Here is a 27,510-nt window from a genome sequence, read left to right on the forward strand (position 1 = left end):
ATGCTATCCTTGTAATTTCTTCAGAGCACAATGGGACAGTTTTGTTTTAAGGTCAGTTTGGTTATACTTTTGGCTGATACCATTTTATTTCAAATGATGAACTGATTGGGTATTTCTTTTCAGTGTCACCAAGTATTTATGGCTCAGATGATATCTCTCAGCTGACAGCAATTGAAGGGAGCCTGATAAGCCTGTTATGTGAGTCTAGTGGCATCCCACCACCTAGTCTTACCTGGAAAAAGAGTGGTGAGTAACCATCCATTTCTGTAAACCGTTTTTGTAAAGCAAATGTGATAATTCTGACTTGCCATTTTTTTCCCTTTTTTTTTTTTTTTTTCCTGTGGACATTTTAGGTGGTGTGTTCTGAGGAGTACAAACATGTAGCCAGCTAAACAATCCCAATATTGAGTAAAATAAACTACAGCAGTAGATTATGCCATTCTCTAACTCACATGTGCTTAGCCTAGATGCCATTATTTCTAAAGGTGTTGGGGGGAGGAGGAGAGGAGGGAACACAGTGCAGTGCAGAGATTCCTGAGCTGACTTAAAACTGGACAGTTTATATATGTTAGTGAAGCACTTAAACCCTCTTAATACACTTACTTGTTGCACAGTGCAGTGGGACAGCTTCAAGATTTATTCATGTATCCCAGCTGGCGTGGCTCTGAGTCACAGTGCTGTACTGTGGGACTGAGTTGGGGGTCTCTACCTTGTGATCCACTTGCATAACATAGATGTCTCCTCAAAATTTACTTTGATTTTTGCAGCTGTAGCACACAGCCAAGTGATGAAAATGCATCTAGCATAGCAGTTGCTTTGGGGGCTTGCTGAACCTTTCTCTCATCCCATCGTAATATTTAAGAGTAGTCTTCACACCTTTTTGCTTTAGGGTTTGAAGTAATCATCGACAAATGTGTTCTTATGAAAGTAGGTATTTTTAACACCTTCTTTTCAGCATGGGCACTGTTGAAGACAGAATAATAGACAAAGCAAAATGATGAATTCTTCCGGTATGGTAATTTTTGTGTTATTAATCAATCTTATCTTATTTATCTGTGTGTTTTTTTTTTTTGTTTTTGTTTTGTTTTGTTTTTTTCCCAGAAGGTACATTTCAGTGTAGTGTGTGCCTACTTTAATTATGACTTGTAGAAAGAGCAGATTTTAATTACAAAACACTTTCTTTACTGCTGAAAATTTTCAGAGAAAATTAATTTTATCAAGCTCTTTCTAAACCCTCTCTACTGGAAGCCAAAAGGGACACTAAGATGTTATAATAATGTATTTCAGTGCTGAAGTATGTATGCTTAAACTGCAGAAAGTAAACTTGAACCTGCTTGAAATTCTTGAAGGGTGGTGAGAAAGTAGTGCAATTTTCAATGTTATGCAGGAGCCAGATTAATCATCACCTTTGAAATGTAGTGCACATTTTTGGAGGGAGGATTTAAAATGTGTGACTGAGAAGTGGAAATTCAGCTTGTAGGAATAATCAGTGGGAGGTATATTCTTGCTGTCACAAAATCTCCCTGCAGTTTATAAAGGTGATGATAGTTGCCCAATCTTAGGTCTCCAAGATTGAAAATTCTGCTCAGAGAATGTCACATCATTTTGCTGAGCTGCGACTGTACCATTTCTGCTGAGCAGAAGTGTATTCACATGTGCCATGTGACACAATACGCAGATGGTCTGGGAGTTCAGACTACATCACATAGGTGTAAGATGTGCTGTACTGGCTGGGCTGGCTGAGACGATCATATACTGTATGTGCAACAAGTCAGGTTTTACTGAAAATACTGAATTTGTGGAAGTGTCCAAGACACTTTGGATGTATGTAAGCATGGCAAAAGTTACTGTGCTTTAGCTCAGGTTGCTCTGTGTCATGCAGTCAGGAATTAATATGAGAAGTCCTCAGAATCTACCTACAAGGTTTCCGATGTCCAGGGAAACTCTGATACGGCAGTTCTAAAATAGACAATTGTGCTGCTCTGTAGTTTTTAAATGAGCCAGTGGACTTTAGTGGACTAGCTCATTACTATTCTTTGTGTTTTTATCTGAAAGAATGTCTCTTGCAGGCTCTCCAATTGTGGCTGACCATTCAGGAAGAGTACGGATATTATCTGGAGGCAGGCAATTGCAGATTTCAATTGCTGAGAAGTCTGATGCTGCATCTTACACTTGTATTGCTTCAAATGTAGCTGGAAGTGCAAAGAAAGAATACAGTTTGCAAGTATACAGTAAGTTACCATTAAATATTCTGTTCTGAAAAAGGTGCGTTATGAAAGTGTCATCTGTATAGTGATGTTAAACTGCAAAATGTCTACTCTGGAACAAATGCAGGATATTCAGAGGAGATAAGTAAATATAATTTTTATGATTTGGACTTAGAGTTTGACCAAGAAATCTGTTTAAAATGCATTTGACCAGAGATGATTGCAGGGATATAGCCCCCTTTACTTAGTGCACTGTTTCTTGTCACTGAACTGTATTAGTGATAACAACTAGTTGAGCTTAGATCTTCCAGTTTTACTGCTAATTCGGTATTTCAGTCAGAAATAAAGCGAGGTATTTTTAAACAATCCCATGAAGAAGATAATCTCCAAAAATATGGATGGATTGACAGAATATTGAGCAGTCTTTTTTAAAATTTCAAGTTATTTTCCTGTTTTTATTTTTAAAATTGCCTGTAAGTTACTTTAACAACACTTTTATTTTGTGGGCTGCAGGAAAGAGAGGTTATTTGTCACTTCTCAACCCCGTGGAAAATGTTATGAATTGCAGAGTGCCCCTAACTGGGCTGGCAGTAGTGGCCTGCAATAACTGTCTTCATTAAAATACTCATCCGACAAGCTTGATTGCTGCTCTTTTCAGAAGCAGGTGAATATTCTGAAATGTAGCTTCTAGTTGACTTGTAAATTGTGTTTCTTTTTCTTTTGTAGTTCGCCCAACTATATTCAACAGTGGTAGCCACCCTTCAGAGGTTGTTGTCACCCAGGGAAATGAAATTTCTTTGGAGTGCAAGGTTCAGGGTATTCCAGAACCAGCAGTAACATGGATGAAGGATGGCCATCCGCTGGTCAGTGGAAGGGACATAGGAATACTTCATAATGGTCGCTTTCTTCAGCTGAGAAATGCCCAGGTGTCAGACACAGGCCGCTATGTCTGTGTTGCTGTCAATGTGGCAGGGCTGTCTGACAGAAAATATGATCTAAATGTTCATGGTGAGTATGCAAAAAGTGGGGCATACATAACAAACAAAGTAGACCTTTAAGTTCACCCAAGGATATTCAATAAATAGTTGTGTAGCTAAATTTGCAAACCATGTTTATTGCAGGCATTATACATAATGCAGTTTCAATTGCAGATGTATTACAAAAATCCAAATCCAATTAAAATCTTACCTCCGTCCGTGTGAATATCAATCTACCCCCTAGCTACTGTATTTCCCAAGAGGAGAAAAGCAAGATACAGTACAATTTCATGTGATATTAGGATGAGTTTCATGGTAGGAAATATTCTGTTGGGTTCTGTTTTGGGAGATACAAGTTAAGGTTTAACCAAGAACACCTTACGTGTGGCCTCTACCAGAAGACAGTCATGAATATAGACAGTATTCCAAGTATCTAACAGACAAGTTCTCTTGTTTTTTACTCTCAGAAGAATTTAAGATGGTACCTCCAACTATAATTCATTGCTGTAATTTTACTTAAAAATTACTAAAAATTACTTGATGGAATGGATTATAGCATGATGCTATGGTACAGCCACTGTAACTTGGGTGGAACGTTTTTTTGCATGTGTTTTTTAATGCCTCATATAACTCTGAATATTTATGTTTTAAAAGGATAAAACCAAGAAAGAAAGGGAGTTCTATCCCTAAGAAAGGGAGATACTCCTTTCAGGAGTTACTATGCGACTGAATCAGGACATCAGATTACAGGGGTTTAGCTGCAATATTCCTCTGCGAATCCCACTGTATCACAGAGGCTTTCAAGTGTCTTTAGACAGAAAAATTAGGTAGAAAAAAAATGTACTTTTGACAATGTTAGAATTTTCCATATTGTTTTGTTAGATACTGGAAATTATAATTAATGTAGAATGGACAGAACTACTGTTACTCGTTAGGTGCCTTAAGACATTAGACAAAGGTAAAAGTACTGGTAGAATTAAATTTTAATTTTTCCATGCAGCTGCACCGTTTAAAAAGAAAAGTCATTATTGTAATAAATCTCAGTTTTGCACTGATCCTCACTTGCCAAGTTTATCGTAGCTTCAGTGAATTATTATTTGGTTGACAGAATGTTTTGAGAGCAAAAGCTTTTTGATTTGTTTTGAAGTAACTTTTCTCTTATTCTTTAGTTCCCCCAAGTATTGCTGGTGACCTGCAGGTGCCTGAGAACATCAGCACTGTGGAGAAGAATCCCATCTCTCTGATTTGTGAAGCTTCGGGAATTCCCCTGCCATCAATAACATGGCTCAAGAATGGCTGGCCTGTCACTTTGAACAGCTCAGTGCGCATCCTCTCAGGTACAGCACATATTTAAAGCTGTAGTTATCTTTGAAAAAGGGAACGGAGTGAAGAGCCTTCTGAATCTGTACTGTAGGTATTTCACATGGAAGAAAGTTTCATTTAATAATTGTGTAAAGACATGGAGAGAAGAGAAACTGTTATCCAAGGTATTCAGTAAATTGTATCAGATCATGCTGGAGTGCCTATCAAATAGCTAAAGTAAACTGTGTAAGTTGTTACCAAACTTTACATGCGTGGGTCAAAGGTGTGGTAACTGTTCAGTCTTTGTCATGCAATAAGCCATAGTCCTAGCTGTATGTCAGTCCAGTATCTGTGTTTCCAGAAATACGTCAGATATAGATTTATTTGTCAGTGCTGATACATAGAAAGCTATAATATGACATTTCCTCTCCCCTCAGATGAATACAGATGACCATAAACAAAATACATCTTTCATTTCTCTGTGTCTGTATATAAAAACAAATGGAAATCTATTCATGAGCCTCAGCAATTAATGCATGTAAATACTTACTAGCCCTGAAGCTAATTGAATCTGACCTTCAGAATGTCATTTTGTAAAAGCTGGGGTTGCATGATCAGTCAAGGACAGTGCAGAATATTTCATTAGCAAGTATAGTATGAAACCCAAGGGATCTGGAGAAATGTATGACAGGTGTTCAGAATGACAGACCCAATTCACTGGGGTCTCATTTTTCAAGCTGGCATAACCTACAAAGAACTACTTCAAGCATCCTTTTATGACAGTAGCAATTGACAGACGCATGTGAAATAAGAGGCCTTAGCACTTGTTTCTGTAAACCATCTTGCAATACTGTAGGGAAGTGAGAGTATTTGACTAGCAGCAGCAGTTGTGGGTTTTTTTTTTGTTTACAATAGGAAATTGAGTTAGCAACCCTTGATATTAAAATGGAAGTTGTGTACCAAGCAGGCAACATGTTTTGCTTTGGCTTCTTGTGTCTGGAAATCAGCTTTGTGGACTGTTCCTTTGGCTAAGAACTGATACATATAGACAACAACAGAGATGTTTCTTTTGATTTTGGGTTTGCCACCAGAAATCTCATGAAAGTAAGTTTTCACAAAGTTTCTAATATTCTAATGTAGCCACCATGCAAGACAAGGCATCCTGCAGCATGAACATAAGAAAACTATCAGAAAGGTAAAGAAACTAGAAGCTCAGCTAAGACTGCATTTGAAGCTGGAATTTATCAGGCATTTTTTCCATCAGTGTAACTTGACGTTGCATGTAGCCCTGTTTTCTTCTTTCCTATTTTTAATTATGGCACATGGAAAAAGGGGTGGTGGTGTCTGATTATTATGCAGTATCTGAATTAGTGTGCATTCCTTTTGGTGCATAGTTGCCATCAACAAAAATAATGTTTTCTGGGCTTGATTGTTCCTACTCTGTTGATTTCTACACCCACACTAATATCACCACCCGGACTGCAGTGTCAGGAAGGGTGAGACACAAGTAGATGTTTATTGTCTCTGAATGTTAGCTGCAGTGGGAGGGGGGAAGCAAGCCAGAACTCAGTGCTTTGTTTTCCAGCAAACTTCATGCTTTCATATAGTTCTTTGGAAATCTACATATTGTGGTAGTGATCTGTGACCAACATGGCATTTGAGACTCCCTTTGTGCTTGTATAGCTGTAAGAAAAACAACAACAACAAAAACTCTGACTAATATTTAAGAGGTAAAATACTCTGCCAAAGCAATATTTCAGTTCTGTTGATTGAAAACATACTTGGCATTGCAGATGATTTAAATGTGTGGACACACTGCTGGCAACTGTCTGTTAATTCAGATACTATGCTGCTGCTTCCTTTTGGAGATACTTGATATAGTTCCTTTAGGGGAAAAAAAAAAAAGTTTTCACTATGCCACCACATCTGCCGTTTTGCAGACCATGCATTAAGCTTCATATTAGCTTTAGAAAGGAGAGACGTTTTTATTAAGTTGTAGCTGAATGTTAAGAATCATATCCTGTCTCAGCACGGGAGCTCTGGGTATGCAAGTGTGTGAAATCATGGAAAGTTAGTCTCCTACAGGCAGGTGTCTGTTTCATTTTGAGTCTTACGTAGCTTTGTTCAGTGTATGGGTCGGAGAAGGGATCAGGGTGACATGAAACTGCAAGAACAGAGCCTTCCTCAGTCCAGCAGGTGTGATTTCTTCAGTGAAAGAAATCTATCCATCAAGCGGGTTAAGTTTCTTCCTTCAAAGCACATGACCAGGAACATAAATTTGTGGGATACATCTTGGTAATGAGACCCAGTAGAGATACACAGACAGTTTAGATGTAGTGTTCTGTGTGGTAATGATTGTTAATGTGAGAGCAGCTGATGAGAAAGTGGAAAAGGGTAAGGGATGGCCACCACATTTGTTTTTACACTTAAATGGTCACCGATGCTCGTTTTGCTGTTCCTCTGCCAAAGGGATGCAATGAGAAGTTTTGCTGCTAGGTCGAAGTGGGGTCCTCTGGTCAACCATACAAGTGTATGCATGTGTTTATAAAAAATAGACTTATTTTTCTGTGTACATCACTCTGTCTCTTTCTCTCTCTGCTTTATTATTTTTCCTGTACAGTCATGTAGATTCCAGTACAGCAAAGTACTTAGGTAAGCAAAAGTCCTGCTGTCTTAGACACTATTCTGTCATGATTTCCTGCACAGAAGGAATGTGCACAAATCCTGCGTATTGCAGACACAGTGTGCCTGATACATCCAGTGTCCGCACTGAACCAATGAATTTCGAGTGGGCTGTACCTCTGATGTGTTTGTATATAGTTTGTGACCTGTCTAGAGCAGGTTGCATTTTCTCTGCATGCTCTTTCTCTGCAAGTTTTCAGTGATTTTAATTTGATCTGTTGATTTCTTCCAGAAAACAATTGATTGAAAAAAAAAAAAAGGTGTGGGAATGGAGGGAGAAGGGATGTGTCAGGGTAATTTGGCAATTACTGGATAGGAAGAGTATTATAATCAATGGAAAGCATGGGTCTAAAAATACTGGGAAGCTGAGGAGCTGCACAGGGACACAGCAGTTATGGGAGTAGGAGTAAGGTCAGTTTACGTTATTCCTTGTATAACAAAAATAAGCACATTAAAAAGAGGAAAGTACTCCTGTAAATTTAAGTAAAACATAAGAAATTGGAGCTAACAATTTGGGAGCAGGTTGGTTGGAGCAGAACTTTAATAATTCTACATTTTTTTCATTCTCAGGGGGTAGAACGCTCCGTTTGACACACACAACTGTATCAAATGAAGGGCAGTATACTTGTGTAGTGACCAATGCTGCAGGAGAAGCGAGGAAGGATTTTGACCTTTCTGTTCTAGGTAGGTACATGATAATTTCTGTTACAATAGAAGAAGAAAAGATACGGGGCTATACTGTATATTTTGCTGGTATTTAAAAAATCATTATGCCAAAATAAATGTCCTTAGGGGAAAGAAAGAAGCATCTGATAACATGGTTGGAAAATCAGGTGTTAAAGAGAAATTGCTTTTACATGTGAATTTGCTGTGTTCTTAGTTTTTAAAAACTAGGATTCTTCAGGCATAATTCAGAATAACTGGCAGTTACTTAGATTTTGTGGTTTGTTGGTCCTTTTCTGAAAAGGATCTGTGTCGACGTACCTCTGGCTTCAGTTACGTTGTTATTTCAGTATCATGGAAGTTGGGGGGATGCTTACAGCCTGATTCCCACCCTCCCTTCAGTTGCTTGTTGCTCATAGCTTCTCTATGCCTTGAATAGGATGAACAATGTGAATCAGATTATAGGTGATCTGGAAAAGTGGGGAGGTTGTTTTTTCCTGGTCTGGTTAGTTTTCAGCCAGGTCAGTTCCCTGCTTGTTCACCACATAGCCTGTAAATGCCAGTGCTGGTGAAAGGAAGATGACAAGAATGAGTGGTTGGGGAAGTAGCACCGTTTCCTTTGGCACCAGCCTGAATTTAAGCTGTTTTAAAGTTGAAAAAAACCTACAGCCTCAGAAAACCACGTAAACTGTTCTTGTTCTGTCTGTTGCACCTAATATTTGAAGGCGGAAGAGTGCAGCCCTGTATGATGATGCTCATGAATTAAAATCAGCACTGGGTGTAATGCGTATTGCTGACTTGCATGATGATAATCTGTTGCAACAAAGATGTGAATGCAAAGCCAGGGCCTACAGGGAGATTAAACACTGGAGATAGAATCAATTTTGAAAACCAGATCTCTGATCCAGCAGAAATTTTCAATTCTTGGAGCTTTTGGTATTGTAAAGCAAATAGCTAAGTGTGGTAGTAGTGGGTGACCCTGCTAGCATATTATACAAGCACAGCAGGCTTATTAATGGCTGTTTGGAACTCATAATGTGAATTTGTGTCACATTACTTAATTCCCCTCCCACTTCCTGCTTTATGGTTGAGTAGCTATTTATTGTTTATATCAATGATTAGCAGGCCTGATGGAAGTTGTCTTGCAGCATTACTGTATATAAATTGCCTTAAGTTTCCAAGTGCCTTAAGCTCTTGAGTGCTATCAGTTTCCCTTGCCTTCAGCTGACTTACGCATATTCAGTCTGTAAATGATAACTTATTTTCATGTCAGTTCATGTTTATTTGATGAGCTCATGGAAGTGTAAGTCTGGTAGAATGGAAGAGATGTATAAACACTGAAAAGCATTCATTGTTTTACTGTTTTCTTTGGAAGGTGTTAGTAGCAGGGTGTTCATGATGCTTTTGGGAATCTCTCTTGCATAGGCTTTGTTTGCCTTGAAGACAAATGCTCAGTGAAGCTGATTTCAAGTGGGCTAAGTGGAAAATTCCTTTGTTCAGTCTCTTCTTCCCTCCCCCCAGTAATTTCTTTGTCCTTCTAGAGGAAAGTTACAGGAATGTGGTCTGATGGTGACACAGACTATTCACCAGCTCACTGTAAATAGGAACCATACAGAGACATCCTGGTGTTTCTCTAAATTGGTGTAGGAGATGCAACAGGCAAGCCAGATTGCATGGAGAACTTGGTGTAACAAGCCTAATACTTACATATTTGCAAAACATTTGGTGTGGCTTTGTCTTAGTTCTGAAATGTGTTGACATCTTACTGTGTTATTTTGGGGCCAAAGTGATGAGTTGCTCTGTTTATGCATACTAACTTCTGGCCAGACTTATGTCCTGACCTGTATAATCATAGGTTATATTTTATCCCATCTAATTCCTCCAGTTGATGCATCTTTGTCTTGTCATATTTGAACACTAGGACACATATCATATGTCATCATACCTGTACCACAAGGGGGTAAAATTGCCAGTACCAGCCACATCTTCCTGCATACTAAATTCTGCTAACCCTCATCTTGCCATGTGTCGTGTTCAGAAACCAACTTCTCGATGTGCTGAAGCAGCATTTTTGCTGCTTCAAATTCGAAATCTCTTTTAACTGAAATTCGAATCTCTTTTAACTTTTCATTTTCCCTTACTCTAGTTTGCACTCTTCATTAGTATGGAAGATCACATGTATCATACTATTTTTCTCTTTTAACAGTGAATTCTGCATATTATCGTGGTTGTTATTTTAATAAAACTTTCAATTCCAACTTACTGGTAGGTCACAAATAAGCTGTTGAATATATTTTACTTCCTCTTTTTTTAGACCTTCCATATTGGCTGAAAGTTTGCATTTTATAGGATTATTAAAGAGGAGTATCTGGCTCCCTAGTCCAGCATTTTTGTTATAAAATTTCCCCAAATCTCTTAAAGATTGGGCTGCTTTCTTATAATTGCAGGCCTCCTTTTAAATATGTAATACTCCATGCCTACTTTGATTTCTAGTGCCATTTTCTTTTATCCTGGATCTACAAATACCTCTACTTTGAACGAAGCAGTTCATCAGTGCTCTGGAAGTTTGTGGGCCTGAGAGGCTCCTCACCAACACATTGACAGCTTGGCCTCCCTCATCCAGTAACGTGTTAGTCTCTGTGGTCCTGTTGACCAGGATTAGTTGGAAACACATCATCAAGTAGTCAGTCACACAGTACAAGTTTCTTGTACAGAATAAGCTATTCAGGATATGGATAGGTATTTTTAATGGTATGGCTTTATCTTTTATTTCCCCAGAGAAACATGATTTGTACCATAGTAAGATGTGTAATTTGTTCAGCTGCCTCTCCAGCTGCTGTAATTGCATAAAACACTTTTGTGCCTTTACAGAGCACCTACTTGTTGGCAATCTATTGTATTGCTTTGTGTGCTTGTAAAAAAAACAACAACAAAAAACAAACAAACAAACAAAAAAACATATTATGTGAACAAGCAAGCTTTTTTTCTGTCCAACTGCTTTTGTTGTTGTTTTGTTTTAAATCTGTTCTTTCCCTAGACTTCTAGATGGATGCTTTCAATTAATGTTGGAAAATAACTCTTAAACTTAAGCACATTGTTTGAGCAAATGAATCATTTGCTGCTTAATGTGAGTGAAGCAATTTGTTTGCAAACTTTTAAAACTTAGTGGTGTATACAATCAAACCTGGCCTTATTAGTAACTCAAGTGTTCATCCATGTTGCCCTAATAACCATACTCAGAAATGTGGGGAATATGCCTCAGCACCCTGACTCTCTTTAGCTGTGAAAAAAGTGAGGTAGTATACTCAGCCTATGGCCCTCTCTTGTCCTTGTCATGGATCAATCAGTATGTTTAAGGGGTGCAGAACAGAGGTGTAGCTGTTGTCCAGGCAGGGTAGCTCTACACTGTTTCTCATCTGGAGCTATTTTTGTCAGAGCGGAGCCATTTATTGATTTCTGTGATTAAGGGAAGTACATCCTGACACACATGGCCTGAATAAGTCTTTGCTATATTTAAACTGTTTGTAAGTAATAGCTGCTGGTATTGTCTCTTTATTTGATTCCAGTGCCTCCAGGGATTGTGGGTGAAAATAAGCTGGAAGATATGAAAGTGAAAGAGAAGCACAGTGTTACCCTGACATGTGAAGTGATAGGTAAAAATATACAGTATTTATACCTTTACTGATCTGATCTCATAGTGTTGATCTTCACTGGTTCTGAACAGGGTGTTTTAAATGGAATTTTCAGTGGAATTTTAAAATTTCAGATTTAACCTTAGTGTATGTGGCAGGACTAGCACCCCTTGTTTAAAGGTAGTATAAAACGTAACCAAGAGGTTAGGTGCTGTGGTATTTCTTCTCTAAAGTCCTGTAGAATTTAAGAGGAGGTATATATTACTTCAGGATGTTCAGAGACTATAGAATATATATTCCAAAGCATCTTCCTAACAAATATATTGTAAGGTGGCATCAAAATTAAATTTTTCTGTTACTCAGAAATCTTGGAATATCCTGGAGGCTATACAACAGCTAATATTTGCAATTCTCTTAACTCCATTAAGGGAATCCTGTACCACAGATCACCTGGGTAAAGGATGGGCGACCTCTAGCTGAGGATGAAGATCACAAGTTTCTGTCCAGTGGGCGTTTCCTGCAAATCACCAATGCTCATGTCACTGACACGGGGAGATACACATGTATTGCATCCAATACAGCTGGAGATAAGAGCAAAAGTTACAGTCTTAATGTACTTGGTAAGACAGCTGGGCTGGCTCTTAGAGAAAAATATTAATCTCAGGAAAAAAAAAAAAAAAAACACAAACAGATAATCACATTGGAATTTGTCGTCTTTTAATTATGGCAAGGTTTAAGTTGCCTGGCTATGATTAAAGTTTAATGGCTATGTAACTGATAAATGACAGTAGTTCAACAGAAACAGCAGTTCCATGCTTTAAACAATATAGAGGTAGAAAATGTAGAGCTGTAAGAGGACCTTATCTGTGGTGAATAAGCAAGTCAGTATGTTGGCTTACTGTGATTCAAGGAAAGAGTATCAGATCGTAATCTTTTTGTAAAAGCTGAAACCATCTGCAGTTTGCTTTTTTCATAATAGTTATTGCATAACCAAATACAAACAATGGTGAATTTGTTTTCCACATCCTCATTTCCTAGGCTCATACCTCCTACCAGTTTGCTGCACACAGGATCATCAGGCAGCGAGTCTGCCAGCTGCTGTGCAAGAAGTGGCTGGCATCCTGCTGACCTGTGTTTGACAAGATCTAAGGGTGGATGGATTCCACCAACAGGGGCTGACCTTTGACTGCAGTACAAAACATAAAACCAAATGAATGCTGTCTGGTTCTGGTTTTCAGTATGCCTAGTAGGAATGCCTCACAGCTATTTGAGGCTGGAACCAGATTCTGAGGCTGAACACTGAACACAAAAATGGCTTTTCAGAGCGGTCGTTTCTCTGTTTGATGATTTTGTTGCTCCTAGTGTCTCCAGTCATTGTGGGTGCAGACAGCTATGGCAATGCAGAAGAGATCACTGTTATCCTCAACAGCCCAACATCACTGGTTTGTGAGGCTTATTCCTATCCTCCAGCTACAGTCACCTGGCTGAAAGGTGGTAATCCTTTAGAATCAAACAGAAATATCCGCATTTTGCCAGGTAAATTTTTTGTTCTTGTTGAGAACTAATATAATGTTTTGCTCTTCTATTGTTTGGTTACTGCTACATTTTTTTTTAATAAATCAAGTATATTTATGTGAAGTGCAATATTTTTACCATTTTAGCACTGGCAATTCTATTATTTTTAAGTGCTTCACAACCAACTGACTAATTATGTGTATTTTATTTGTGTTCAAGTATTTATCCTTTTGTTCCATAGAGCTAAATGGTAGCAAACAAGTTAATTGGAGTTACTAATGAATGGAAGTATCTTGAAATTAAGTGTGGGAATGAACTTGATGGAGAGAGAAAAACAACAAAGCTAGTGATAAGAATGAGGTGTCATTTTTCTATGCATTTAGTAGTTTGCAATTTCTAATTTGTGGAGTAACTGTTACCTAAAACATCTATGGAGGTTGAAAACAGGAAAAGGCTTTACTTGTAACACTGAAGTAATGTACATGAACCAGTACTTTAGCATTATTAGCTGCAGCTGTTCGTAGAAGGAATGAGTCTTGATATTGACAGCGAGGAAGTGAATTATTACATGGGGGGACAATCCTTAGGAATAGAGTCTGGAAAAAGTTGTAGCCAAATTAAACAGTGACTCATCTCTGAGAATGCAGACAATATAAATCATAAACAAGACAGTATGGGAAGGAAATTGATGGATATCAAAGTTGTAAAGGCCACCTGAAGTCTTAAATCCGACTGATTCATTCATATTTAAATTTCATTTCACATTGTAGCTGTTGCTTCTATCCATTCTGTGGAGAGAGAGTTGGGGGCCTATTTCATATGAAATACTGCACTGAAAATGAAATGCAGTTCAGAGGCTCACATCTACTAATTTATGTTGGATATTCTCGTTTTGCTTAGTTTCAGTGGTAATGCCTACTTTTCCATTTTCTGTGAATGAAGTGCAGAATCCTAAGTCACTTCTTTCTAACTATCTTCAAGAAATTTCTAATAAAAAACTATGTTAACAGATTTTCCAAGATTTTTCCAACTAACAGGTGTTGTGATCCAAAGCACTGCTGCGAATTATACACTCATTTATTGCAGGGTATACATGGTGGTAAATATTCAGTTTCTCAAGCTCATCTAAGGGTAGAATCGAGACCAAAGGATTGAAAATATGCTGCAGAAATTGTTTAAATAATCAGAAAGAAAAAATATAACTTAGACCCTATTAAGGAATGACCTTTTTTGGCAGGTGGTCGGACCCTGCAGATTCTAAGTGCACAGGAGGACAATGCTGGGAGATACACCTGCATAGCCACAAATGAGGCTGGAGAAACTTTGAAACACTATGAAGTGAAAGTCTACAGTAAGGAGATGCTTCCAATATAATTTTTTTTTGTTTGCATTCTTCCATTTTTTTCAGTGTTACCTATCCTGGTGCACAAAGGGATTTCTGTTAGTGGTTTTGTTTACCAAACATCTGCATTAGCTCATGTCATTTCTTGAAAGGTACTGGAAAAGTTTGCTGTTGCATCCTTTACAAGTGCTGGTGTAGGGCCAAGAATCTTTGTACCACCAAGGGGAAGACATTTAAGAAATGATGAACTTCAGTTTCTTTTGAAATATTTTTGGTCGTGATTTTAAAATCAGGCAAATGCAGTACAATAGATGTGAGCAGAGAATCTCATGAGTACTGAAACTCTTTTAGAAAAAAAGGAGGGGAGTCCTAACATCTAATGGAAAACTTTCTTGACTAAGGTAAAACAGGAGGATACTATTTTTATATCTTCCTGTAAAAGACCGTATGCACAAAAGCTTTCCCATTCAAGCTTTCCTGTCAGCACATTGTCCTTTGGGCATCTGTGCCTAATATTCTATTTTAATGCTCGAACTCTTCATTATGGGCTCAGTCAAGCATAGTTTCTCATCTCTCTCTCTTTTTTAATTTGCTAACCTTTCAGTCTGAATTGGAGTTTGGTTTGCTCCGTCACAGTAACCATGTTGTTATTTTAATTACACAAAGTGTAATTACACAATAAGGCCCCATTGGACTAGGAATAATGAGAAGAGAGTTCATAATTGAAGTAGGACTATATAGTACCCCCGGCCCGGCCCCCCACCACTGCCATTGCAACTGTCAGCTATTATGGTACTGTAAGCATTAGGGAGAGTTTAAGATATCACATTGAAGAAAAAAAAATAAATTCTTGAAAGCATTTAAAAGAATTTCAGAGGTATTATGAGACCAGGCTGGGGGGTTGTTTAAGAATTTTGAAATGTTCTGTTTTCATTCTGATTCAGAAGGAAACAAGATTTTGCAACATTGGGGTTTCAATTGAATGGAAATTTTGAGTTTTATCCAGTTACTCTGAGTGTGGACTTTGGTTCTAACATATGGTTCTGAGAATATTGGTTTCCATTAAAATGCTTTTTAATGACTGCAGTACACTGAACTTTGTAGAATTTAAGCCAAATGCATAATAAAGTGCTGTAGCTAGGTAAGGCTATAGTAGGTTTGCATGTCTACAAATATTGAATACGGCTGAACTATATTAACTGAGCTGTGGGAAAGAGCCAGATTATATGGGGAATGCACTTGGTTTTCCCAGGGTTATTGTCTGGGTTTTCCCTTTGTCAGGCTAGTTTTTGAAATTCTGCATAAGACAGTATCTCAGGAAGGTCTCTCTCACTCCCTTTGTTTTTGTGCAGTTCCACCCACCATTAACAAGGGTGATAGCTCAGGGATGGGTCTCTCCCCTAAAGAAGTGAAGATCAAAGTAAACCACAGCCTTACCCTGGAGTGTGAAGCGCATGCCATTCCTGCTGCTTCGATCAGCTGGTACAAGGATGGACAGGTCAGTGACTACTTCAATTCCTTCTAATAGGTGGATTTCCTACAGAAACAACTGCATATTCGTTATCACTACTAATGAACATTTATGTAGCGCAGCACGCTCGCTTGCACTGCTAAAGTCAGTAGGAAGTCATCTTCCCCTGTCTCCTGCTGGCAGAATCACCCCTCGAGTCTGTTAGGATGCTTGCTGCTGGTCAGATCTTTGCAAATTGCCCCTCGTTTCTTTGTGGGTGCCCGGCAGTACAACTGAGACATCAGCCATGGGGTTCCCAGGGCCTACTGCTGGCCTGTGCTTTAAAGAGGGAGGGCTCTACCTAGAAGTAGCATCCTGTGGTATTACCACATGTTGCTTTGCCATCATTTGTATTCCCCAAAGGCCTTGGTGCAGAATGGCCCCATGCTTGGTTCCTCTAATTCCTGCCCTTGCAGAAGTTGCAGAGAGCCTCCCACTTGGTTCTGGCAGAGTGTGCAAAGCCACAAAAGCATCTGGATCCTCTGCGAGGGGGAATGAGGCATGGTTCCTGCCACACGCAGCCTTCGCAGCAGCATCTGTCTGGAGGAGAAGCAGTTTTGAAGGGTGATGCCACAGAATCGTACTGATATGTAGCCTATTGGGAGTTGCTATAAATAACAAAGAAACAGTGCAACTCTTGTGTAAGGAAGGAGAACATAACAGCTCTTGCTTTAGCTGTTGTTGGCAGGGCATATATGTGGCAGACTGCTGCATCTCTGCAGCTGGACCAGCTCTTGCTAGATTTAAGGAGCATGCAGAAACAATCTGAAGTCACAGGAGAGACTGTGTATACATTCTGCTTGCTTTGAGCATATGCTGTAATTCTAGGCCCTCCTGGGCGTACTGATTATATTGCCAATGAGAATTGAAAGGACCCCAAAGGAGGATAGTGGTTATAAGCAGCTTGATGCCATTGACAGAGCACTGACATCCAACAGCTTTTTCTTGCTATGCCCTCAGGAAAATGGCTTCCATTCATATCTGTGGACTGAATTGAAGGCCATGAACTAGGTGACTCCCTAATGTGTTCCATTTTTGTTATTGAGATGTAGGTTATATTGCTGTAGTCTGTGTTGTCATGTGTGACGTAACTTGTAGGTACAGTAACATCTGATCCTGTGTATGTCTACTGCATCAGTTTTATGTTCACACCATGTCTTTTGCTGGGCAGCAGATTGTAGTGGTTGTGTCTGTAGGGTGAGTTAGATCAGGTTGTAAAACTTACAGAAAACTCTTTTCTATGTGTAGGTTTTCCATCAGCTCATCAGCTTGTCCAGTGACTTCAGGGGTTGAGTCACCCTGCTTTAATCAGATGCCATAAGAGCACTTGCCAGACGAGGGTGGCATTGCTCCTTTCAGCAGCAGCTAGCAGACAGGGTTAGGTGTGATGTAAAACAACATCCCCTTGGGAGACCAGCTACCAAGATTAGAAAGGTGTATATACACAGTGTCTGACAAAGATGAAAAGAAAACTGTCTCCAGTGTTAAGGGCTTGGGGCTTGAGTAGAGTTACTCCAGGAGGAACAGCTTTTGGGCTGAGGGAATGAAGGAGGAGAGCTGGGTTTGCTACTGTCAGGCAAAGCTTTCCTTCCCCTGTACCACCTATGGCCAGGGATGCCAGCCCAGGAGCACCTGGCTCAGGACTGCACCCCAAGCGGCGTCGTAAGCAACTGCTTCCCTTGCATGGATTGAAAGTGGGCCTTGCTGATAGCATAACCAAAGATTGAAGAATGTTTGGTTGTCAGTGTTATCAAAACAGAGGAAATACTAAAAAAAAAAAAAAAAAAAAAAAAAAAAAAAGTTCTTATTCCCAGTATACTGCCTTAGGAAGGATTTTGCAACAATCATAATTTGACCAAGAGAGATGATGTCATACTGCTACCACAGATAGGGCTATTCCTAATTTATGATTTCCATATTATTAATTAACATGTTAAAAATACATTACAGCCTCTTAAACCAGATGATCATGTCGTTATCCAAGCCAGTGGCCATTTTCTGCAGATTAAAGAGGGTCAAGTATCAGACACTGGTCGTTACACTTGTTTGGCATCCAACATTGCTGGAGAGGATGAAGTGGAATTTGATGTAAATATACAAGGTAAACAGAATTCAAATAATAAAATTCCTATTTTTTTTTGGTAGTCTGAGCCTCTTTATTTATGTTCTGGAATGTTGGAATTCTTTATAATTTTTGTATCCTTTAGCCCTTCTTGGTCTGTTGTAATACTCTTGTGTTCTGTGTGGTTTCTATTGCATGTATATTTAGTTCATCTTTAAGAAATACGGTACTTGATTCTTCTTTCTTTCACATGTTGTGACATGGAGTGTATGTAAAATCAGTGAAATGCTGTCATAGATCTGATCTTCCTCTGCCTTACATGAAAAAGTTTTAGTTTAGCTTTTAAACTGAGAGGTTGTATTTTATTAATTGTGTCAGGTAGTACTTGGAGGCTCCAGGCATAAGCACCCAGTTGGCCTACACGTTGTGTAAATACAAGACATTCATTAGTCATTTCTGAAATTTTAAACAAAATTAGAATTTGATTAAAAGCAGGTAGTTTGCTATTTTAATAATTATTGTTAATCAATACCCTCTGTGTCTTGTTATCAGGTCCTCTTACATTGTTATTTATTAGCCTCCATTCAGTAGATTGGTCAATTGCTTGTTCTGTTGAAAAGAACTAGAATTATCCTGGCTAATCTAAATGGGGTTAATTTAATAAACTTTATTTTACTTCTATTTAACAATTACAGTATCTTTTGTATCTCTTGACTTCATAACTAGTTGTTTCCACTGTAAAATTATCTTTTTTTCCTTCTCAAACATAGTTCCTCCTAGTTTCCAAAAGCCTTATAGAGGATGGGAAACTGGTAACATGGTGGATACAGGAAGAGGTGGAGAAAATAAAGATGTGATTGTCAACAATCCCCTATCTCTGTACTGTGAGACCAATGCTGTTCCTCCTCCAGTTCTTACGTGGTATAAAGATGGCTATCTTCTGAGCTCTAGTGATAAAGTACTAATATTACCTGGTGAGTATTAAAATACTTCAACTAGGACCTTAAGAAGTAGTGTTTGGTACTACCATACAAATGCTTGTAGTAACTTTTCTCCTTGAAAACATTGCATTAATTTTCCTTTCAGGCTTTCTTTCCAGTGATCAGTTTTAAGCAAACTGTTACCGTTTTTCATTTAAAATGCAGAAATGGTGAGGATGTGAGCACCGTTGAAAAATGAAATACAATAATATGTTGTATTTCTGATGTATTTCTAATTTATTTCCTTAATATGTTTTGCTTTGACAAAATTACAATTAAAGTAGAAAAGCCTCTCAACCAGGGACAGAGACTTGGAAATATTACAGTAGCAAAATCACCATGAGCTTCTACTTAGGCAAAAGAGAGAGAGGAGCTAATAGTTGGAAGCAGGGACATGTGGCCTGGGAAGAGTACAGGGGTGCTGTCTGGATGTGCAGGTATGGGATCAGGAAAGCCAAGGCACAGATGGACCTGAACTTGGCAAGAGATGCAAAGAACAAGAAGGAATTCTATAGGTACATTGGCCAGAAAAGAAAGGACAAGGAGAGCGTACACCCTCTGATAAAAGAGAAGGGAGAACTGGTAACAAAAGACATGGAGAAGGTACTCAACACCTTCTTTGCCTCAGTCTTCCCTGCCAGTCAGGCTTCCCATGTCTCTTGTTTCCCTGAACCTCTAGGCATGAGCTGGGGGATCAAAGTGCCTCCCACCATGAGCAACGAGCAGGTTCTAGACCACCTGATGAAAATGAACAATGTCCATGGAGCCCAATGACATGCATCCCAGGGTTCTGAGAGAATTGACTGATGGAGTTGCCAAGCCTCTCTCCATCCTGTTTGAAAAGTCCTGGCAGTCAGGGGAAGTCCCTGGTGACTAGAAAAATCACTCCTGATTGTAAAAAGGGTAGAAAGAAAGACCACTGAGCTTCACCTCTGTGTCTGTGAAGATCATGGAACAGATTCTCCTGGAAGCAGTGTCAAGGCACATGGAGGATGAGGAGGTGATCCGGAACAGCCAGCATGACTTCACCAAGGGCAAATCATGCCTGACCAGCCTGGTGGCCTTCTCTGATGGAGTGACTGCATCAGTTGACGAGGGAAGACTGACCGAAGGGCAACTGCATCCTGGGCTGCACCAACAGAGGTGTGACCAGCAGGTCGAGGGAGGTGACTGTGCCCCTCTGCTCTGCCCTTGTGAGGCCCCACCTGGAGTCCTGCATCCAGGTCTGGAGCCCCCAGCACAAGAAGGATGTGGGGCTGTTAAAGTGAGTCCAGAGGAGGCAACAAGGATGCTCAGAGGATGGAGCAGCTCTCCTATAAAGAAAGGTTGAGAGAGCTGGGGATGTTCGGCCCAGAGAAGAGAAGGCTCTGGGGTGACCTCATTGCAGCTTTTCAGTACTTGAAGTGGGCTTATGAAAAAGATGGAGATTGACTTTTTGCTTGGGCAGATAATGACAGGACAAGGGGGAATGGCTTTAAACTGAAAGAGGAGAGATTTAGATGAGATGTTAGTAGGAAATTCTTCAGTCAGAGGGTGGTGAGGCACTGGAACAGGTTGACCAGAGAGGCTGTGGATGCCCCATCCCTGAAGGTGTTTATGGCCAGGCTGGATAGGGCTTTGAGCAACCTGATCTAGTGTGTGGTATCCCTGCCCATGGCAGAGGAGTTAAAACAAGATGATCTTTAAGGTTCCTTCCAACCTGAGCCATTCTGTGACATAATTCCATGGTATGATAATGCTGAGTACAAAAAGGAAGGTCTTTCTGTGCAGAGGATGATTTTGGGTAGCATCTGTGAAGAAGCACAGTGCTAGAGATAACATCTGGCTGTGAGTTACTGAAGAACATTATTCTTTCCTGTGGAATTAATTACTCATTTCTAACATATCAGTATGAACATTCCTGAATTTAAAGTATCTGCCAGTACAGAAAGTAGCTCGGAAATAAAAGTCTTTAGTTACTTATAATTCAGAACAAATGCTGACCATTCATAATTTTGCCTGCTCAAGTCTCTAGTGAAATGTGGTGTGGAAGTGATGGAAATGGCTCGATTTTACATTTAAATCTTAAATGGATTTATCTTCCAGGAGGCCGAGTGTTACAGATTCCACGGGTACAGGCTGAAGATGCAGGGAGATACATGTGTGTGGCAGTAAATGAAGCTGGGGAGGATTCCATTCATTACGATGTCCGCGTGCTCTGTGAGCTTTTCTGCTTTTCTTTTTTTAATATGTTTATATAAGTTTCTAGAGTTTTGTAGAAATATATAGAATTAGATGAAGACATTGGTCATATTGTTAGTTCTGGATGTCTTTCGGTTATTGTAACAGGAACTCAATTACATTATGCCAAGCATGCTTCACTTCACTGTAAAGAAAAGTGTATGTAGAAGTCCTGGTTTTATCTTGGTATCTCTTATTTTCTATCCAGTTTCCATTTCAAAAATCTGACTTGTTCTAGACTTTTTTCTCCCCTGATTTTCATCATGATTTTCTCAAATATCTGCAAAACTCCCAAAGTCAGAAGGGAATTGATGATTCAGATCCACCATTGAATGCCTGTAGAGTCCATTTTGTATGATGGATTTACAGATATTGCACAAAAATCTTGTGTAATATTTATATGTTGCTTGTATTGCCCCTTGATGTAATCAAGGTTTTTGCCTTTATTTCTATTTCTATATCTATCACTGAAAGCACTGAGGTATTGTTAGGAAGAACGGCCTGCCTTGGAAATCCTACTTTGTTCTGGCAGCAAAGAACTTAACAGATTGGCTGGAAAATGAGTTTTCCCTCCTCTTTATGGTTGCTGTGAATAACTGTAGCTCTCCTGCAGTCCCTTGAATTATACGGTTTCTTTTGAGCTGAACTATTCTTGGGATTTTATTATCTTTCACTGTAGTCACTGAAGATTTCACTGTTTCCTTCTGCAAACCCATTCTCTGACATCTTAAGAAAAATACCTCTGTAACATGCTAAGTCACAGTATTCTTATATGTTTTGCTCTTTTCTAGTACCACCATCCATCAGTGGAGCTGATGGTGATCTGCCTGAAGAAGTGACGGTACTTGTGAACAAGGTTGCAGTGATGGACTGTGTCGCAAGTGGCAGCCCTTCTCCAAGTATTACCTGGCAGAAGGATGGCCACCTTCTGGCAGAAGATGACAAACCCGCATTTTTATCCAATGGAAGAAGACTACAGGTAGCTCTAAGTGAAGAACATAGAGAACTCTTTTAGCATCACAAACAAAAATCACCTGTAAAGACAAATCTGTTCAGATTTGTTGAGTATGTGATTATGGATGTTTTTTTACGAGGTGCTGAAAACCTAAGGAGTTTCTTTCCCTTGTCTCTGTCCCTCAGCTGCATATTCCCATTCCTCTGTAGCTCCCTCAGTTGTACTGACCCAACTGTTTGTGGTGTCATGCTGTGAACCACATCAATGAAATCACTTGGTTTAAAATAGCATTGGTTTTTGTGGAGAACAACATAGTGCTGCCATCTTTATCTGAGAGTTTAATTGTGTTAAACAATTAACACATGTTAAACTAATTAACAATTGTGCTAAAATAATGGTGTTTAATTATTGTAAAATTTACTGTTTTTTACAAATGTATTCTGAAGAACTGCTCCCTTCCTATCAGTAGATGAAATTGAATCAAACTGTTAAAACAGTTAAAAAGCTGAGCTTAATTCTCTCTGTTTTCATAGCATGATCTAGGAATATAATATAAAATGTAAAAGCCATATGGAATATTGAGATTTTTATTTAAATTATTTTGTGAATATTATTTTTGTTATTAATTTTGAATGAACTTAATGGGAAAGGTACTACGGTGACCTTTCTGGAGGTTTGAGATTCACAGTTTTGCAGAAGAGATTCTGAAAGGAGTAGCATCAGTGAAAGTATCATCAGTTTTCAGGTAGACTTCTTCATAACACTACAAAGGCATTAGCCAAAAAATACAAATCAAACAAACAAACCTGTAGACTTGTAAGCCCCAAAGACCCTTGGGGTCTCTGGGGAGACCCCAAAATTTGATGTTCTGACAATGTTGTCTTATATATATATTGTCTCAACAACAGTCTTCTTTCTCTTAGATTTCGAATGCCCAAATAACAGATACCGGCAGGTATGTCTGTGTTGTGGAAAACATAGCTGGAAGTGCCAAGAAGTATTTTAACCTAAATGTTCATGGTAAGTATAAATCCATAATTTGATGTATTTTTTTTCCAAATGTTAGTTCAATTTGAATGTTTTAGCAGAGCATTTAGGTACATTCTTAGCTTTATGTGTTTAAGTCACCATATTGCATGTAATGGAAATTCTCATGTACTAGAAATTAAATACAAGTTTGTAGTACCTTGGCAGTACATTGCTTTTGCTACCCCATCTTTATAGGTAGAAATTGTTATTGTGTGTGTACATCATGTAGGTGTTGCTAAGCCCTATGATTAAGAATTACAAACAGGTTAAATAACAGCCTGTTTTGATTTGTTTAAGAAAAGCATTTTTCAAGAAAGTTATGATTAGAAACATAAACCAAAGAGATGAAGCATTGTAAAACCTTATGTATTCTCCTGTTTCCTCTTTTAAGATTCCTTTATATTCTTTTTTATTGCTGTTGAGTTAGAGCAAGGTTGAAATAAATTTGTGCCTTTGGTGTCACAGGTCTAAAACAAATATAATCAAGAAATTAAAACATTTTTCATTATTTTAAAAAATGTTTCTCTACCACCTTCCTAAACTTTTCTGATAAGTTCAGAAGATCATGTTAATTCTAATTAACATTTCAGAGTTAACCATAACTTCCCCTTTTATTTCTGCTCACTCTTCATCCCACCACTTTAACCTCTCTATTCCAAACTGAAGATGAAATAAGCATTACTCCCCCAAAGTCAGCAGCACAATTGCATTTTGAAACCTACCAAGGAATACTGGCAACTAAATTTTTTATTTGCTTTCACAATATAGTTTAGAGACGTAGAATCATAGGATGTTTTGAGTTGGAATGGACTTTAAAGATCATCCATTCCAGCCTCTGGAGTTTTCTACATATGATAAGGATCATTTCTCATATCCTTGTTAGCTAGCTAATCTTACAGTTACACACTAGATAGAAGGCAAATGCAGTCTTCTCTGTCTTATTTGAGTGTAGTCCTGTAATCCGAGACATCTGATGATTTAGGTTATAACATACAAAAGAAAAAAATCTTGCAGCAAATTTACATTGTAAATGAAACAAATTATAGTGCTTTTTTCAATTCAGTGATTCAATTGGCCAAAAAATAGTGTTATCATGGAAAGAATTTGCCCCTATTCTCTGAGAGGTTCTTTTCTTTCAGTGGAATCTACCCAGATTTCCTGATGCTTGAGCTTTGTTTTTAAATTTAATTTCTTGACATTTGTATTCTAACTTAAATTTCTTGTCTTTAAAATATTTGTTTACAATGACCATAGTCTAATAGTGTCATTTTAAAATAAATATTTGTATGAAGCTTCTTTGATTTCTAGCTCAGCAATATTACTAATTTGCGGCTATTAATCTTTGAATGTAATTTCATGTGAAAAATTAGACTAATGCTGTTAAGAAAGGACTACCCAAAGTGAAGCACTGATGGAAGTGTATTATCGTTAAGCAGCATGATCTTTGTTTTCCCAGCATCAGAAAAAAAAAAAAAGGTTATTTTTCTACTATTTTTATGTTTTTAACATCATTGCTTTTGTAAAATTAAAGTGTATCAACTTATCTTTAATAAGTTGAAAAATTCTTACCTCCAAGATGAGTAATAAAACCTTAAAAATAAAATTAAACCTTAAAAATAAAATTAAACCTTAACAATCCTGAAAATAAATAAGCATCCACTTTTAAAAATCCCTGTCTCTAACAAACAATAAACAGGCCATTTTTTACACTGAATGCTAAAATTGAGCCCATTACTGCAAATTTATGCACATAAAAATACTTTTGTATATGTGCATTACCTGCGGTGGTGCATTTATGAGTGCTTTGCTTACACAGTAGAAGCCTGCAGAATTTGAAATGCAGTTTAAGCAAAATTCATTAAAAGATAACTTAGATTTGGCCCTTTTTATTTAATTGTCCACTGTCTTGCACTGCCAGTAATCACATCTGTGGGAAAGTAACTGTAAAAGGAAATAAATATAAATATCTATAAAATGTCATCAGATCCGAATTCTCCATTAATTTTAGTGAACTGTTTTATACTCATTATTAGGGAAATAACCCTCAGATATTCCATGCTGAAAAATATGGAATGAACTCTCCCGTTTCCATCGACTCCTCTTCTTTCTGTTGTGCCACAGAGGAGCAATAAACTTGGCTTAATGACTGCTTTGTGTCATTCAAGTGACAGAAAGCAGCTGGAGTATTTCTGGTGGGTATGATCCAAAATACTTTAACACTTCTGTCTTTGAAGAAGAGGATTCCATGTGTACTTTGGAATGACTTTTCCACCCGTTTGAGCCAAGAACATGCTTTTGCTTTCCTCTTAAGTGTTTCATGTATCCACATGTGGTGGTTTTACCGTACTGGGCAGCTAAACCCCACAACCGCTCTCTCACTCCCCCTCCTTTAGATGAGGAGGGGGAGAAGTAAAGCAAAGAACAACTCACGGGTTGAGATAAGGATAATTTAATTAAAGGGAAAATAATTATAATAATAAAATAAAGACTACCGAACTAACAATTTAACTAAGGGGAAATAAAAAGGGAAAGGGGAAAGGGAGGGGAAAAAAGGAAAATAAAAAGAAGGGAGGAAAACAAACAAACAAAATAAATGAAGGCTATATGGAAGTGCAGAGGAAAGAAATTACTCTCTACTTCCCACAAATGAGCGATGATTGACCACGTCCTTGAAGCAAGGCCTCAACGCACGCAGCCGGTGTTCGAGAGGAGGACCGACGTCTTCCAAACGAGAGCCCACCCCTCCTCTCTTCTTCCTGTTTTCCCCTTTTATTGCTGAGTGTGACATCACATGGTATGGAATATCCCTTTGATTGGTTTAGGCCAGCTGCCCTAGTGATGTTTCTCTCCTCAACTTTTGCCCACCCCCTAGGAGGGTTAGAGAAAGGCCTAATACTGTGCCACTGCTGCTCAGCAGCAGACACAACACTGGTGTGATAACACTGCTGTTCCAGCTACAAGTACAGAGTATGGCACTGTATGGGCTGCTGCCGGGAAAGTTAACATTCCAGCCAGACCCAATACAACCTCCACCCCTTATTCCATAACATTTGTGTCACACTCAGATCCCCATACTTTAGCATACAAGCATCCTCATCATTATTCCTTGTCCTTTAACAGGACAAGGATTTAATAGGACAAGATTAATAGGCAGGTGTATCTTCTCATTCCATAGGTCTTTCTTGGAAAACGTTCATAAGAACTGTTGATGATTAGGTCTTCATCTGCCAAAGTGGCCACTCAAGGCAGGTGGAGTTGGATGTCTGGACGCGAGCACCAACTTAGCTCAAGTTCTTGTTGCACTGCCCGGCTCCTTGCAATGATGACCTGTCGTTGATCCTACAGCATCTTCCTACAACATATAACTTAGATTACAGATTAGTTTTCTCTCAGTGTCAAATCTCCTTGAGGCACACACTTGATATCCCCATTCCTTTGCATGACCCACCAGGTATACCCTGGTCCTTGGGCGAAGACAATCCCACGAGTGGGTTTGCCTTTTCCCGAGGCAGGAGCAACCCACACTGCCTTCCCCATCCACCTTCCTACATGCACTACGGGAACTTTAGCTCCTTTCACAGTGTGTAGGGGTTTTGTTTCGGCAGGACCAGCACGGCTGTTAGACCCCCTATTGTTAACTAGCCAAGTGGCTTCTGGTAGATTTGTGTCCCATTGTTTCCATGTCCCAGCACCTAATGCTCGTAACATAGTCTTTAACAGTCCATTGTACCTCTCAACCTTCCCAGAGGCTTGTGGGTGATAAGGGATGTGGTATACCCACTCAATACCATGCCTCTTTGCCCAGGAGGTAACAAGATTGTTTCGGAAATGAGTCCCATTGTCAGACTCAATTCTCTCTGGTGTACCATGACGCCACAATACTTGTCTTTCCAGGCCCAAGATAGTATTTCGGGCCGTGGCATGGTTTACAGGGTATGTTTCCAACCACCCAGTAGTTGCTTCTACCATGGTGAGTATGTACCGTTTGCCTTGGCGGGTTTTTGGAAGTGGTCCAATATAGTCAATTTGCCAGGCCTCACCATATTGAAACCCTAGCCATCTCCCCCTGTTCCAGGGAGATTTTACCTTCATGGCTTTCTTGATTGCAGCACAGGTCTCACACTCATGGGTAACCTGTGTGATGGCTTCAATGGTCAAGTCCACCCCTCGATCACGAGCCCATCTGTAAGTGGCATCCCTCCCCAGATGTCCTGATGTTTCATGGGCCCATCGAGCTACAAACAGCTCACCCTTACGTTCCCAGTCTAGGTCCACCTGAGCCACTTCAATTTTCGAAGCTCGATCCACTTCTTCGTTGTTCCGATGTTCTACAGTAGCGCGACTCTTGGGCATGTGGGCATCTACATGACGTACTTTAACATCCAGGTTTCCTACCCGGGCAGCAATATCTTGCCACAGGATAGCAGCCCAGAT

General features: G+C 39.1%; 1 protein-coding gene across 5 annotated transcripts in view; it reads left to right on the forward strand.

The window, feature by feature from the left end:
- The window catches only part of HMCN1 (hemicentin 1), a 200,580-nt gene that overhangs the window by 115,954 nt on the left and 57,116 nt on the right, over positions 1-27,510 (forward strand). For all 5 annotated transcript variants that reach the window (XM_068691241.1, XM_068691239.1, XM_068691242.1 and 2 more), the window contains exons 43-57: positions 124-246; positions 2,070-2,231; positions 2,934-3,215; positions 4,354-4,521; positions 7,739-7,852; positions 11,398-11,484; positions 11,892-12,083; positions 12,826-12,999; positions 14,216-14,329; positions 15,673-15,818; positions 17,781-17,931; positions 18,663-18,866; positions 20,958-21,071; positions 21,884-22,071; positions 22,971-23,067. In XM_068691241.1, the coding sequence (XP_068547342.1) occupies positions 124-246; positions 2,070-2,231; positions 2,934-3,215; positions 4,354-4,521; positions 7,739-7,852; positions 11,398-11,484; positions 11,892-12,083; positions 12,826-12,999; positions 14,216-14,329; positions 15,673-15,818; positions 17,781-17,931; positions 18,663-18,866; positions 20,958-21,071; positions 21,884-22,071; positions 22,971-23,067 (2,316 nt within the window). The remainder of the gene's footprint in view (positions 1-123; positions 247-2,069; positions 2,232-2,933; positions 3,216-4,353; positions 4,522-7,738; positions 7,853-11,397; positions 11,485-11,891; positions 12,084-12,825; positions 13,000-14,215; positions 14,330-15,672; positions 15,819-17,780; positions 17,932-18,662; positions 18,867-20,957; positions 21,072-21,883; positions 22,072-22,970; positions 23,068-27,510) is intronic.

Source organism: Anas acuta, chromosome 8 (assembly GCF_963932015.1).
Source record: "Anas acuta chromosome 8, bAnaAcu1.1, whole genome shotgun sequence".
Taxonomy (NCBI): Eukaryota; Metazoa; Chordata; class Aves; order Anseriformes; family Anatidae; genus Anas; species Anas acuta.